At 48.8% G+C, this 14,088-nt stretch overlaps 1 protein-coding gene and 1 pseudogene across 3 annotated transcripts in view; both read left to right on the top strand.

Annotated features, from left to right (window-relative positions):
• The window catches only part of MTR (5-methyltetrahydrofolate-homocysteine methyltransferase), a 286,789-nt gene extending 272,946 nt beyond the window's left edge, over window positions 1-13,843 (top strand). For all 3 annotated transcript variants that reach the window (XM_067711001.1, XM_067711000.1, XM_067711002.1), the window contains 6 exons: window positions 826-981; window positions 2,496-2,692; window positions 5,556-5,756; window positions 6,455-6,647; window positions 8,088-8,200; window positions 8,654-13,843. In XM_067711001.1, coding sequence (XP_067567102.1) covers window positions 826-981; window positions 2,496-2,692; window positions 5,556-5,756; window positions 6,455-6,647; window positions 8,088-8,200; window positions 8,654-8,740 — 947 coding nt within the window. In that variant the 3' untranslated portion in view covers window positions 8,741-13,843. The remainder of the gene's footprint in view (window positions 1-825; window positions 982-2,495; window positions 2,693-5,555; window positions 5,757-6,454; window positions 6,648-8,087; window positions 8,201-8,653) is intronic.
• Window positions 12,530-13,843, top strand: LOC137209372 (large ribosomal subunit protein eL34-like; annotated as a pseudogene).
• Window positions 13,844-14,088: the final 245 nt, after the last annotated feature.

The following is a 14,088-nucleotide window of genomic DNA, read 5'->3' as shown; positions in this document are numbered from 1 at the left end:
CTGATCCTTATTTGCAGATCAGGAAACTGAGGGCGTGAGGGCTGGGAAGCGGGCAGCGGAGTGGTCACCTTGGACCCCAGCCTAACCAACCGGGACTTGGTGGCGCGGGGCGGTACTGGTGCCCCAGGAAGCCCAGTGGCACCGTCTGTCTCTGAAGTCTTCACCAGTATTTCACTTAGGATCTTTTTTAGATTCACAAGGAGGCGTAAAGAAGACTGTATTGAACATTCGTGTATCTCCACCAGGCACTTAAGGAATAAGCTACTGCCCACTTAAAAAAGACAAAACCATACATGTGGGAATTACTGTGAGCCCCTCCCTCCCCTGCAGGATCCTGAATTTGATGCCTCATTTTTGTGCATTTCCGCAGACTTCGATTATGTGCATATGTTCAGTAGGCAATACATTGATCGATTATTGATTCATGTTTTTAAACTTTATGGAAGTGGCCTGTTACATGTGTCTTTCTCCAGTGCTCTTTCTTTTAGTATCATCTTCATTTGTACAAGGGAGATCCACCCCAGTCTGTCTTGTTTCTTGGGCGGGGGTGTTGGTGGGGAGGGTTGAGGGAAGAGTTTCCAAGGGCGGTGCAGTCAGTCAGCTGCAGGGGAAGAAGAGGTTTTTTTAAGATGTGCTGGCGAATTACTCCTTCTCCTCAGTAATTTCAAGTTCCCCTCTTTGTAAAACAACTCCTCCGGGTGACAGGAGGGAGGCGGAGCGTGGGAGCCAACAGAGCGGGAAGGCCTCCCGCAGGCGGCACCAGGCATGAGTGGCACTGAGCCCCAGGCCGGCGCCAGGGTTCACGCCTCTCACTCTGTCCTGTAGTGAAGCCCACATTCCTTGGGACTCGGGTCTTTGAAGACTACGACCTGCAGAAGCTGGTGGACTACATTGACTGGAAGCCTTTCTTCGATGTCTGGCAGCTCCGGGGCAAATACCCAAACCGAGGCTTTCCGAAGATATTTGACGACAAAGCTGTAGGTTAGTTCAGTAAGTCCTTCCATCCTGCTCTGGTATCTGAGACATGATCTTGGGACTTTGAAGACAAGAATAGATGGTGAGCAGCGGGGTGGATTATGCAGGAGAGAGTTTACTGTTACGACATGATGAAAGGTACTGTTCCATCCGCTCGGCTCTTTGACAGTTTGTAATCTGCTGGGTTGGTCCTTATTTACTGACTACATTTCGCATTTCATTTATCCATTCTTTACTAAATGTTTATTGACATCAGTTACATGCTGGGCACTGGGGATAAACAAAAGAAAAATGTATCAAAAAGAAGATGTATCATTGCTGCCGTCTGGTACCCAGCTGGCTGGTGCAGCATTGGAGGGTGATTCCCGTACAGCAGGACGAGCTCGTGCTGCGGGACCAAGGCCCAGCTTCTGTGGACACAGGGAAATGAGTCAGACCTCAGAGTGGGACATCAGGAGAGGCTTCCTGGAGGAGGTGGTGTTTGAACTGCTTTTTGAAGATTAGTGGGAGCTACTGGGCCTGGGACTGGGAATGTGAGGTGGTGATGAAGAAAAGGACACTCCACGCCGAGGAGACCGAGTGGGAAGGCACAGACACGTGGGCTGATTTGGGGACCGGCAAGGAGGCTATTGTGCCTGCTGGGGAGGGGCTGGGGGTGACAAGCTAGTTGATAGATAAACTGCTAGCCCTGCGTCTCGCTGTCAGCCCTGCCCCCAGAGACATGGGACCAAAACACTAAGCCCTTCAAAGGGTTCTGTAACAGCCAGCTCAGAGCGAGGTGGGGGGTGGACTGGTGGGTGTGTGGGGTTAGGGCTGAGGGGAGCCTGGGAGAGTGGCCCTTGCCCACTTCCTGGGGGGGCCCTGGGGTGCGTGTTAGGTGCTGTGACTCAGCGGCTCCCAGGCTAGCCAAGGTGCAGCAGTGGGCAAGGGCCTCTCATTCTGATCTGCTCCTGGGTGATCACAGATGAGCAGTTGAGTGGCTGAAGCAGGGCTGGCCAGGCCCGGACAGAAAGCCTAACCCTAACCCCGCTGGCTCCTGCCGGAACCAAGTGAGGGCCGGATGGGCCCTGGGCTGGGCCATCCAGGAGCAGCACTGAAGTCACACTCCACTCCTCAGGCTGTTCTGCATCCCCAGGGGTCACGGTGAGGTCAGGGGAGCTGTCTGTGCATGAGGAACGTGGTGGTGGAAGGGTCTGGCCTGCCTTGTCTCGCTCTCTGTCTGACACATTGCTGCGCGGAGCCAAGAGCTGGCTCTCTGCCTTTTGTTAAATGGAAAAATAAGTGGCTTGAGCTGGCGAAGCAGACTGTGTACGGGAGCTGCACTTAGCAGAACTGCTGAACCCTTAGCTCATGGACCTGGGGTTGCTGATGGCAAACACTGATTTTTAAAGTATTTGAGGGGAAAAGAGAGGGGTGAAGAGAGAAGATGACTGAGGAGAGGTAGTAGTTTTAAAAAGAAGCATGCTTTGCTGGTTATTATTGGCATATCTAAGTGAATTCTTACGATATTTTCCTAACAGGTGAAGAAGCCAAAAAAGTCTATGATGATGCCCAAAATATGCTGCAGGCACTGATTAGTCAGAAGCAGCTCCACGCCAGGGGCGTGGTTGGGTTCTGGCCAGCGCAGAGCAGCCAGGACGACATCCACCTGTATGCGGAGGGCGCGGCACCCCAGGCTGTGGAGCCCATCGCCACCTTCTACGGACTCAGGCAGCAGGTGCGGAGGCCGTGCGGCCAGCGGACACATTGCCCTACTCTTTGTTTTAAGCACTCACAAAACATAAATAAGAATGGTGTAAGTTTGAACTTTGTGTAAGCATAGCTCTTCCCCACCTCACCCCAAATGACCAGTCACAGCCCCGAGCTCAAGGCATTTGTGATATAGAGAAAGGGCCAGTGTGGGTTTAGAAGCTGGGCCTCTCGGGCACCAGCAGGAGGGAGGTGTTTCCTGTCGGGGTTGGATGGGTGAGGAGAAACACTGCTGCTGCCTCGGGGGGTCATGCACAGGTGGACATTCACTTGCTCAAGAACATGGGTTCGCATCCGGGCCTGTCATTAAAATAGGCTGGTGGCTCCTTTCTCAAGGCGAAGACGGGGTAGGGGGGAGCAGACATTCGCTGGATGTCTACCAGGGGCCAGCTGCTTAGCAGGGCACTTAATGGACCATCTTGTTTCATTTCCACACAACCTGTTGTCGGGCAGTTTATATGTTTCCATTTTGCAGAGGTGAAAACGAAAGCTGATGGAGGGTGCGCTGAGCTGCGCAGCTTGGAGGGGAGAGCCCAGCCTGTCCACACCCCGATGGCTGTTCTCTCATGCCACTCGCTTCTCCCGGGTCATAGAACAGGCTCTCTTCCACACGGCTCCCTCTCCTATGACCCCACCTTTAAACATGCAAATCTGTAAGCATGTCCCTTTAGCTGCTATAAAAAATGAGCTGGGGCTTCCCTGGTGGCGCAGTGGTTGAGAGTCCACCTGCCGATGTGGGGGACACGGGTTCGTGCCCTGGTCCGGGAAGATCCCACATGCCACGGAGCGGCTGGGCCTGTGAGCCATGGACGCTGAGCCTGTGCGTCCGGAGCCTGTGCTCCGCAACGGGAGAGGCCACAGCAGTGAGAGGCCTGCGTACTGCAAAAAAAAAAAAAAAACTGCCCTGATCAAGAATCGGAGCCAGAATTCACCAGTCATTAACAAAGGACAGTAGCAAGTGCTTCTCGCATGGTCTTATTACCATTTTCAGTCATTCAGGAGTGATAGTATTGCTTTTAATCATAATCACAATGTAATTCATAATGTCAGATGTTTTAACTATAACAACGTCTGAGGGAATCGTTAAACTTGGGACATTAAACAGTACCATAACAAGTTAAACGGGGACAGCTGCACCATTACTGTGTGCACCCAGGCCCGGTACATCCTCAGTCTCTGCACCCAGGCCTGGTGCATCCTCACTCCGTGCACTCAGGCTCAGACACCTCAGAACACAAGAGGATTCTAATGTTAAGTTCTAGCCCCTCCTCACTAGGGAACTGGTGACTTTTCTTTTAAAGAAGTAATTAAGGTCAGAAACCTCCACCCTGGCCTGAATTTCCATCCTTCAAGCCCTGTGTCCTCTGACCTCTTTTTACATCCAACACCATTCATGTCCAGGCAGTCTGTGAGGGACTGTATTAGGGCATTTAATATAATGACTTTTCAAAGTACGTGTATTACCTACCCAGATAGCTATTTCTAAGGATGTGCTTTTTTCCAGTACGCTGGAAAATTCTGGCTGCAGCGACTTACTGCTCCGGGAGTCTTCTGTTCTGAGTGGCTCTGATCGCTGTCTATTTTAAAGAGCTGTGTGGCTCTGTGACCTGTCTCTCCTTGTGGTGCTGGGAAACTTTGTATCTCCTGGCTTTTGTTAGCAAAGAGCAGTTGTTGGGCAGAGTACAAGTGGAAGGCAGCTCCTCCCTGCATAGCTGGCCCTGGCTCTGTGACATTTCCACTTGCCTTTATCAAATACCTTCTTGTCTGCAGCCACTTAACTGTTTTTTGCCCAGTGTCCATTAGACTGTACTTGTTTCCAGAGCTGGCAAGCAAGTAGCTGTGAAGCTTCTGGGTTGACTGCTCATTAATTGATCTGTCCTAAGCAGTGTTGTATAGTGGTCAAGAGCATTGGTTGTGGATCAGACCCATGGGCCTGCCACTGTCTGACCTTGAACTAGTTCTTCAAGCTCTCGCTGCCTTGGATTTCTTGTATAAAATGGAGCTGGTGGTGTCACTTACTTCACAAGGTTGTTGAGAGGATTGGATTAGTTAATTCATATAAAGCACCAAGACCAGTGCCTGACACAGTCAGCACTCAGTAAATATTAGTCATTTGTTATTTACCTTCTCAGCAAACGTGTTGATTGTGAAGTATGTGTAAGACCTTATTTGTCAGCTCAGTAGCAGGGATAAGTCAGTCATCAGCTGAAGATGGAAAGCAGGCGAGGATGGCCACCTGGCCTGAGGAGAGAACCCCAGAAGCAGATCCTGCTCAATTTTTTGATTGGTTTCAGGCCAGCCCAGCAGTGTCCTTAGCCATCCCCTGACCCACCGCCCGTGGTGGACAGCACGTGGCCCTGTGTTGCTGACCTTAGCCGTTTGTTGAACTGCTTCTGTCGATGTAAAGTAGAGGCTTACACACTTAGTGGACCCCTTTTGAACATAACTTTAGGATTTAATGTGGGTCTTGAATTGAAAACACTTTTGGAGGAAAAGAAAACCTTTTTATATGAATATTTAGGGTTCCAGTTCCTGTAGGCATTCAGTAAATGTTTGGTCAGTGTGTGAATGAGCGAGTTAACTGGTTTCTCGACTGTGTATGTCATTTCATGTCATATCTTTCTAAAAATCTCGTTCCATTTATTTATTCAACACATGTTTATTGAACACTCACTACATATCAGGCGCTCTCCTAAGTGCTGGGGATGTAACAGTGAACAAAACAGCCCCATTTGAAGCTGTATTCTTGCGAAGGTGCCCGATTGCTCTTCTCTCTGTGTTGGTGCCAATTCCATGCTAATGGCCACTCTGCCCACTCCTTGTGTTTCAAGGCCGAGAAGGACTCTGCCAGCGCAGACCCCTACCTCTGCCTCTCGGACTTCATCGCCCCTCTGCACTCGGGCGTCCCTGACTACCTGGGTCTGTTTGCCGTCGCCTGCTTTGGGGTGGAGGAGCTGAGCAAGGCCTACGAGGAAGAGTGTGACGACTACAGCAGCATCATGGTCAAGGCGCTGGGGGACCGGCTGGCCGAGGTAGGGCCGCGGTGCCCTGAGGCCAGAGTGCGCGCGCACGTGTGCATGTGCGTGTGTGTGTGTTTGGCTCTGACAGCACACATACTCTTAAATCCTGTATTTTCGAGTCACTCTCATGCCTCGTCTTTGGGCACAGAGTACCCTTCAGCGATGCTGTAGTTGGAGTGGCCCGTGGAGCCTTGACTTCATTGTCTTGGTTCTGGTGTCGCCCTGTGCTTGTGATTTGATGTTTTCCAGAGGACCCTGCAAAAAGCCAAACAGGTTCTGTTTCAGAGCTTCTCGTTCTGATGTTGGGCTCCCCTGTAGATCCCTCATCTTCCTCTGTCGGGTGGGGCAGCCTAAGCTGTGGGAGCCGCTCCCCTTTTCCCGAGGCTCACAGCAGAGTCACTGGCTGCTGTCATGGTCCCCGCTCCTCCTTCTGGCCACCATAAGCTGTAGCCTGAGCGTCAGAGAAAGATCTGAAGGGCCTCAGATCCTCGGATCATTGAATATGATCCTTGAGAGCCTGGGCTGAGGCCAGAACTGAGCCGCAGAGCAGCTGATGACAGTACAGATGAGTTGAGCCCCCGGCCCATCCCTCTCGCCGGTTCCCCCACCTGCTGTCGGGTCAGGGAGGTGTGTTTGCAGGCGGGACGGAGGGCAGGAGGGAAGGCAGGAGAAGGGCTCCCGCCTCCATCTGACGGTGTGTTCCGCCCCAGGCCTTCGCCGAGGAGCTGCACGTGCGGGTCCGCAGGGAGCTGTGGGGCTACTGTGGCGGCGAGCAGCTGGCCGTGGCCGACCTGCGGAGGCTGCGCTACGAGGGCATCCGGCCGGCGCCCGGCTACCCCAGCCAGCCCGACCACACCGAGAAGCTGACCATGTGGAGGCTGGCGGACGTGGAGCGTCACACAGGTCAGCACCAGGAAGGCGCGCATCCTGCCTCATGTTACACACACGGTAGCGGAGGGAAGGCGTGCGGATGGAGCAGGTGGGGGACACGGAGAGGCTTACAGTGAGATCCCTGATCCCGTCGTTTCTCACTTCCAGCAGTGTGTTCTAGTCCTTCACCTCCATATTATTATTATTTTTTTTTGCGGTACGTGGGCCTCTCACTGCCGTGGCCTCTCCCGCTGCGGAGCGCAGGCTCCGGACGCACAGGCTCAGCAGCCATGGCTCACGGGCCCAGCCGCTCCGTGGCATGTGGGATCCTCCCAGACCAGGGCACGAACCCGTGTCCCCCACATCGGCAGGCGGACTCTCAACCACTGCGCCACCAGGGAAGCCCATATATTATTATTATTTTAACGGGAGGAAAAGAAACTCATTTCAATTCGTGCACATGGAGGCCCTGTAGAATTATTGTTGAGTAGTGGTCTTTTATCACCATTTTCAGGTTTATCAGTTTTCATTATTTTCCTTTCACCTACAATAGATGGGAGCTTCGCTGACTCACACCAGCCCGTACATCCCCTGCCCCATTTTCCTATTACACGTGTGTTACTGTTTTCAGTCTCTCCACTATTGAGTGACCTTTGTAACCTTTAATAATGTATTTGACGTCGCTCTCTCCTTCCACCACTTCTAGGAGTGTCTCTGGACCCTCGTCTCACAGAATTCCCACCCTTCCCTTCCGCTCCCTCTCTCTTTACTTCTACACCACTGTGAACACAGTGTACTGTTTTCAGTGGCGTTCATCAAAAGCGTGCCATCCACGCCGAAGACGTTAAAGGAATGTAGATGGACATGAAGAGCTATGAGGCTCATTGAATCTGGGCTGGCAGGATGGCAGCGGCTCCAGGAGACAGGAGACGGGGACTTGGGGACCCGTTTCTGCCGTAAGCCAGCTGGGCGACCTTTGGCAAAGCACCGAGCCTTTACGTCGCTCCGTTGCCTTGTCCAGAACGTGAATGGCGTAGACTAGATAGCCTTGGTGTGGGCTCATCCTCAGTGGGGCCTGGCTGTCTGTCATTCCCCTAGTGGCCTTGGCCTCACAGGTGCGCTTGGAGGTCCAGGTGGTGTCCCCATCTGCAGGGTTGGAGTCCTTGTCTAGAAGGCCCAGGCGTAGCCTCCATGGCTGATCTTGGAGGGCAGGCATAAGAATGTAGAGAGTCTTTTCCAGACCTCTCCCCCCAGGTTAGAGGAGATCTGCACATCCTGAATTTGTTCATCCCTTCGGCGGGAATTTGCTAGACGAGTCTGCTCACATCTTTCATGCTGTGTTACGTGTCCACCTGGAAGGCACAAGCTCACTCTCATTCACTTGTAAACAAGAATATGCTGGGAGCCTACCACTCGGCAGGCCTGTCTCAGCACTGAGTAAACGAACGTTTCTCCCCATGCTGCTCTCCCCAGGCATCAGGTTAACAGAATCGCTGGCCATGGCACCTGCTTCAGCGGTATCCGGCCTTTACTTCTCCAATTTGAGGTCCAGATATTTTGCCGTGGGGAAAATTTCCAAGGATCAGGTAGGTTAGCTGTTTCATTGTGTGTGGCATCCCTAGAGGCCTGTCTTGTTTTGAATGGAACTGTTAGACCTGTTTTATTTTACATGTGAGTGAGAATAAAATGAGAGGGAAAGGATGAAGAGATGTACTCCGGTTTATGTCTTGATTTGATTTCAGCCCACTGCCCCATTTCTCGCCCTGCCGTTTACACAGAGACCAACCCTCCCACACCCCTGCCACACACACACCCCAGCCAGGCTCTCAGCCTGAGGTAGTTACGACATGTTGTTTTTCTGCCCGGAAAATAAGGCACCTCGATGAATAGATAAATATCTGTCTCTGTTTAACTCAGTGGATTACTATTAAGGCAAAAGACATAAAACGTACTTCATGTATCTTGGCGAATGCTGTGGAAACTTGAGTTCACAAAGTCTTATCATTTTGGTTTAATAAACTGCTTTTAATCTTTTGCAGATTGAGGATTATGCTTTGAGGAAGAGCATGTCTGTGGCCGAGGTTGAGAAATGGCTGGGACCCATTCTGGGATATGATACAGAATAACTTCTTTTTTTTTTTAACCTTGTCTATACTTGTTTCCTCAAAGAAACACAGTCAAAAGTGCCTTAATAATAACAGCACAGCGGCCGCGAGCCTGTCTGCATCTGGTTGACCTTTGTGCCGCTCCAGGTTGTGGACGTTTGCTGGGACCTTGTGGAAGAACAGAGTGTTCCTACAGTTCTTGGAAAACAAGCAGCTGTTTCCCAGGGGACTTTGAATGAAGAGCAGTGAGCAAGATCCGGGGGGGTCCCCGGTCCCTCGGGACTAGGACAAGCCGGAGATGGAGGTCTTTTGCATTTCAAAGCAAGTCAACTTGCTTTTTTCATTTTTACCCCAGACCTAGGAGACCATTTCTTCCTTTCTTTCTTTTTTCTTTTTTTCTTTCTTTCTTCTTTCTCAGAGAAAAGCCTGAAAGTCAGTTGAATAGGGGTATGTGACCCTGTGGCAGAGTGATGCTGTGAGCAACGGGGCGTTTTGTCCTGAGTGGCTAGAGCGGTTACTCTGACAGGGGAGAAGCATCACTGTGCTCTCTCTCCCGAGACCTCCTTTTCTGAAGCCTCGATTAGACGCCTGCAGAAGTCCCTGTGGCCAGAGGCATGCTCTCCCCGCCGGCTTATCAGAGGTACTCAGGCTGCTGCTGGCCCTGGCAGGTCAGATACAGTCACGTTCTCCAAGCATTTTGTCCTCTCGTGATCTCATATTCCCTCACCCTGAGGGGGGAAAAAGGAGGTGGACAGAGAGAGTGGCTGCTAAGGGTAGTGAACAGCCTTGGGTTGTTTTCCGGAACTGAGTAGGCTCTCGGCTCAGCTGCGTGTCCATGCAGCGTGGATAGGTGAGCGGCATCACTCCACTCAGTTCTTCCTTTTCGGCGCTGCCCCAGCTCCAGACTCGCACGATATGGGAACAGCATGTGGACTTGTTTGTGGTCATCGCAGGGAGATGGTTAAGAACCAGGGCTTTGAAGTCAGACACACCCAGATTCACGTTTCAGGTTTGCCGCGTTCTTGCTGTGCAACTGAAGTATCAGCACGATTTTCTCATCTGTGAAATGGAGACGAGAGACTAGCTCCTCTCTCACAGGCATGAGGTGTGGATTAAAGGAGATGATGCACGTAGGCAGGTAACATGGGCTGCGGCGCACAGTGAGAGCTTGATGGACGGCAGCTTCTGTAGAGATCTCTAGGGGGTCCCCGAGCTCAGCACAGGGTAGGTGCTCATGGAAAGGGAATAAGAGATTAATGGAGGTGAAAAGATACTGGGGAAATGCATATGGGAACGACCGTGTTGAATATACTAGGTACCCTTTCTGGGATTAGAGCCCCATTGAACACAGTGACTGGAGAGAGAAGCTACTGTCTATGTCATAGGCACCATCAGCCTTCATTGTCTGCGGGACAGTGCCCCCTCCCCTCATGATGTAAGCTGGCCTTGCCCCAAAGCAGTTATATCAAATATACACTCAGGTACATTGGAGGTGAAAGGGGAAAAAAACCTTAGCAAACGATAATCCTGCATAACTGTAGCATATACGTGTTTACCTGCAGAGTAACATGCCTTCTTAGGCATCGCTTGCCCTTAAAGTGAAGAGAATTGTATGCTTTCTTTAGGTCCATTTAATCTGTGCTAGATTGAGACGGGGACTCATTTTCCCCGAGACGCTCAGGTGGAGGACTTATTTTCTCTTCCATAGCAGGTATGTTATTCTGGGTGGTGGCACATCCTTCTTTAAGAAAGAATAACCCCCTCCAAATATTTTAATGTATTTTATCCAAATTACAGTTGCTAAGAGTCTCCCAGTTTCATTAAGTATGTACCATATCTTTTCTCAACTAGTTATGTGTTGGAATGGCTTCCTTAAATGTATTGTTGATCTAATCCCATGATGGATGCCTTTTATCTAAAGACAAAAACAGTTTGTGCAAGTTCAAGTGCCTATATGTTCATTAAAGAATACAGAACATAGCTTGAAAACCCCTTAGTTTATGTCAGGTGACCTCAAAGGCAGGAAGGTGACCATTCTGCAGCCGGGGTCTTTTCCGTGTCTCTGCAGGTACGTCCAGAACCTCTCCTTGTCATCAACGTCCGTGGCTCTCACATTCCACTCACTCACTCTCATCATTTCCATTAGGGATCCCATTTTTATTTTTTCCCTCTAAAGAAGCACTTGTTCGGAACCTTCCTCACTCTGCTGCTCACCCTGCTGTCTGTAACGTGGAGGCTGGTGTGTGGGATGGTGGTTGAGGTCAGGTCCTACAGCGCCCTGTTTCTCATCTGAGATATTCTGCCGTCAGCCTCCCTCTATTCACAGCTGAGCTCATTTAGAGAAGAGTCTGCCCTCTTTCCATTTCTCTCAGGCTTGTCCTCGACAAATATCCGAGTGTCTACTCTGTGCCAACCACCTTCTCCTCCCATACTCTCTTTAACTCAGTGAAGTTAGGTTTTTTTTGTTGTTGTTGTTTGTTTTTTTTACCCATCTCTTCTGTCATTAGTGCCCTCTTAATTGTTAGATCCCGTGGCCTTTCCAGTGATCTTTCTTCTCTGGGTTTGGGCAATATTAACCACTTCTTCAAAAATCTCCTTTCCCTGGTTCCCCCTTGACTTCACTCTTCTGATTTACCTTCCATGTTTCTTGTAATTTCTTAGCTACTTTCATAGTTTTCTCTTCCTCTGCCCGTTTAAAGCCTGGTCCTCATGAGCCTGTCACTAGTTAACTTCTTAGTCATACAGTTTCAGTGGGCAATCTATCCAGACTCCTCTGTGCTGAATCACACCGAAGACTCGGTGTGTCTCAAACCAGTGTCATCTTACTCTTCTCGAATTCTCAGTGTACTCAGCAACAAACCTCAAACACACCCCATCTTTTTCTTGGACTCTTGCAGCTATCTAAAAAATTTGCACGTGAAAGACACGCTTGTCCTCCTTTTAGCTGAGAAGGTAAAATGCATGTTTGAGGCAGGCAGTGTTTAGGTTAAGGCTTGACTGAGGATTTGCAGGATAAAGATGAAGCAAGTAGAAACAAATGAAGAACCAGAGTGTCTTTGTTCATGAAGGTAGTAAGGGTATCAAACCTCCCAAAAATGATCTACAGATTCAATGCCATTTCCAGCAGAAATTCCAACAGGTTTTGTTGGATGTGACAGGCAGATATCTGAACATCTGTGGAACAGCAAAGGACGAAGATGGCTGGCTGCTTCTGACTATAATGAGGAGGTTGAGGGGACCTTTTACAAGACAGTAAGTTTTATTACAGAGTTTGTGTTGTATGTGGTGCAGAAGTAGGCGCTCTGAGCAGTGCAGCGAGCTAAGGAGCCTGAGAAATAGCCCAGGTGTATATGCTGCCCTTTGAGATGTGATGAGGTGGCACGGCAGGTCAGTGGGGGCAGGAAGCGCGGCTCCATAAGTAGTGCTAGAATAAGGGTTATCCTTATGGAAAACAATGGAATGGATTTCTGCCTCACACCTCACCTAGCAGTCAATTCCACATACATTAAGGTTTTGATTACGAAAAGCAAATACTTAAATGTTTGCATGGAAAAAAACCTTAGGGCCGGAAAGAATCTCTTGAGACATATGCTAATCATAAAAGAAAAGATGATTAAATCAAATATATTAAAACTAGCACTTGTTAAGCTAACAATTTAGTGTAGTAGAAAGACAAACCAAGACTTGACATTTACAATACAGTTAACCGAGAAAGGAGTAGTAAGCAGAATATATAGAGAATTCCTATTTTTAAAAAAAAAACAGAAAATAGCCTTCCTCTTCCGGGGACGGTATCCAGAGGCATTCAGGATGGTCCAGCGTTTGACATACAATTGTAGGCTGTCCTACAATACAGTCTCTTAACAAAACCAGCCTGTCCCGAACCCCTGGTAATAGAATTGTTTACCTTTATACCAAGAAGATTAGGAAAACACCAAAATCCGCCTGTGGCGTGTGCTCAGGCCGACTTCAAGGAGTTCGCACTGTGAGACTTTAAGTTCTTGTGAGATCGTCTAAAACAAAAAAACATGTCAGCCGGGCCTATGGTGGTTCCATGTGTGCTAAATGTGTCTGTGACAGGGTCGAGCACACGTTCCTTACTGAGGAGCAGAAAATGGTTGTGAAAGTGTTGCACGTACAAGCACAGAGTCAGAAAGCTTTATTTAGCTTTTGTATTTAAAAGTGAACCTTTTTGAGTAATAAAAAAAAATAGAAAATACAAAAAAAAAGAAAAACAGAAGAAACTTGAAAAGACATTTCACAAGAAGAGGAAATACATAGGGCTTATAAATGAGTAGAAACTAGAAACCTTGGAGATATGAATTAAGACCACCATGAGCTTGCAGTTTATATCCACAAGATTTGTAACATTAAGGAGTCTGACAGCACCAGGTGCTGAATGTGAGCTCATCCTTGTGTGGATGTGTAGACAGGCACCTCGGCTTCAGAGAACAACTACACCTCACAGAGTTGAACATTTGCATACTTCAGGATCTAGCTTATGACTCCACCTCCCAGTTGTGTATCCAGTAAACTCTTACATTTGTGTACCAGCAGGTGTGTACAAAAATGGTTATAGTAACATCTTCATAATAGTTAATAACGGGAAAAACTGAAATGCCATTCTGTCTACAAGAGAATGTTTAAGTAAATTAGGTATATTCACACTACGGGATATTATTCTGTAGTGACAAGAGGTGAACTACAGCTATACCTGACAATAAGAATGAATCTCAGAAAATATTAAGAAAAAAAAAGCAAGTTCCAGGGTATGGTTGAGACTATTTTTATTGAGCTCAAAACCAAGCAAAACCAAAGAGTACATTGTCTAAGCATACATAAATGGCAAAACTATACTGTAAGAAACAAAGCAAAACAATGCTAAACCAAAATTTAACCTACTGCTTACCTCTGAGAGGGAAACAGAGGGAGCGGATAACAGAGGGACACATGGGTAGTTGCTGGTTATTAGTAATGTTCTCGTTCTTAGGTTGTATGGTAGGTTTATGGTTTATTATGCTTTATAACTCATGTATATCGTAGAATTCTGTATGTGTTAAATATGTTGTATGTAATGTATTAAACATAAAAATAATAAAGGAAAAAGGGAATAATAAGCCAAAATCTGGGATGGTGACTTTGTAGGTAATGTTTTGTGTGTGTCAAATGTATTTTTTAAAGAAAGGAAGGACAGAGTGCACAGCAATGCAAAGGTGGGGACAGAGAGTGGAGCATCTGTGCCCTGTCCAGCCAGAGCTAAGCGTGGCTCCAGATACCGGGCTTTGGAGGATGATCGCTGGTGGCACCGTTGACGCAGGCAGAGAATGTAGGCGGGGAGGAGAAAGGAGCTCTGGACAAGTTTCCTGTGG

Source organism: Pseudorca crassidens, chromosome 16 (genome assembly GCF_039906515.1).
Source record: "Pseudorca crassidens isolate mPseCra1 chromosome 16, mPseCra1.hap1, whole genome shotgun sequence".
In the NCBI taxonomy this organism is placed as follows: Eukaryota; Metazoa; Chordata; class Mammalia; order Artiodactyla; family Delphinidae; genus Pseudorca; species Pseudorca crassidens.
This window is presented reverse-complemented; position numbering and strand designations above follow the sequence as displayed.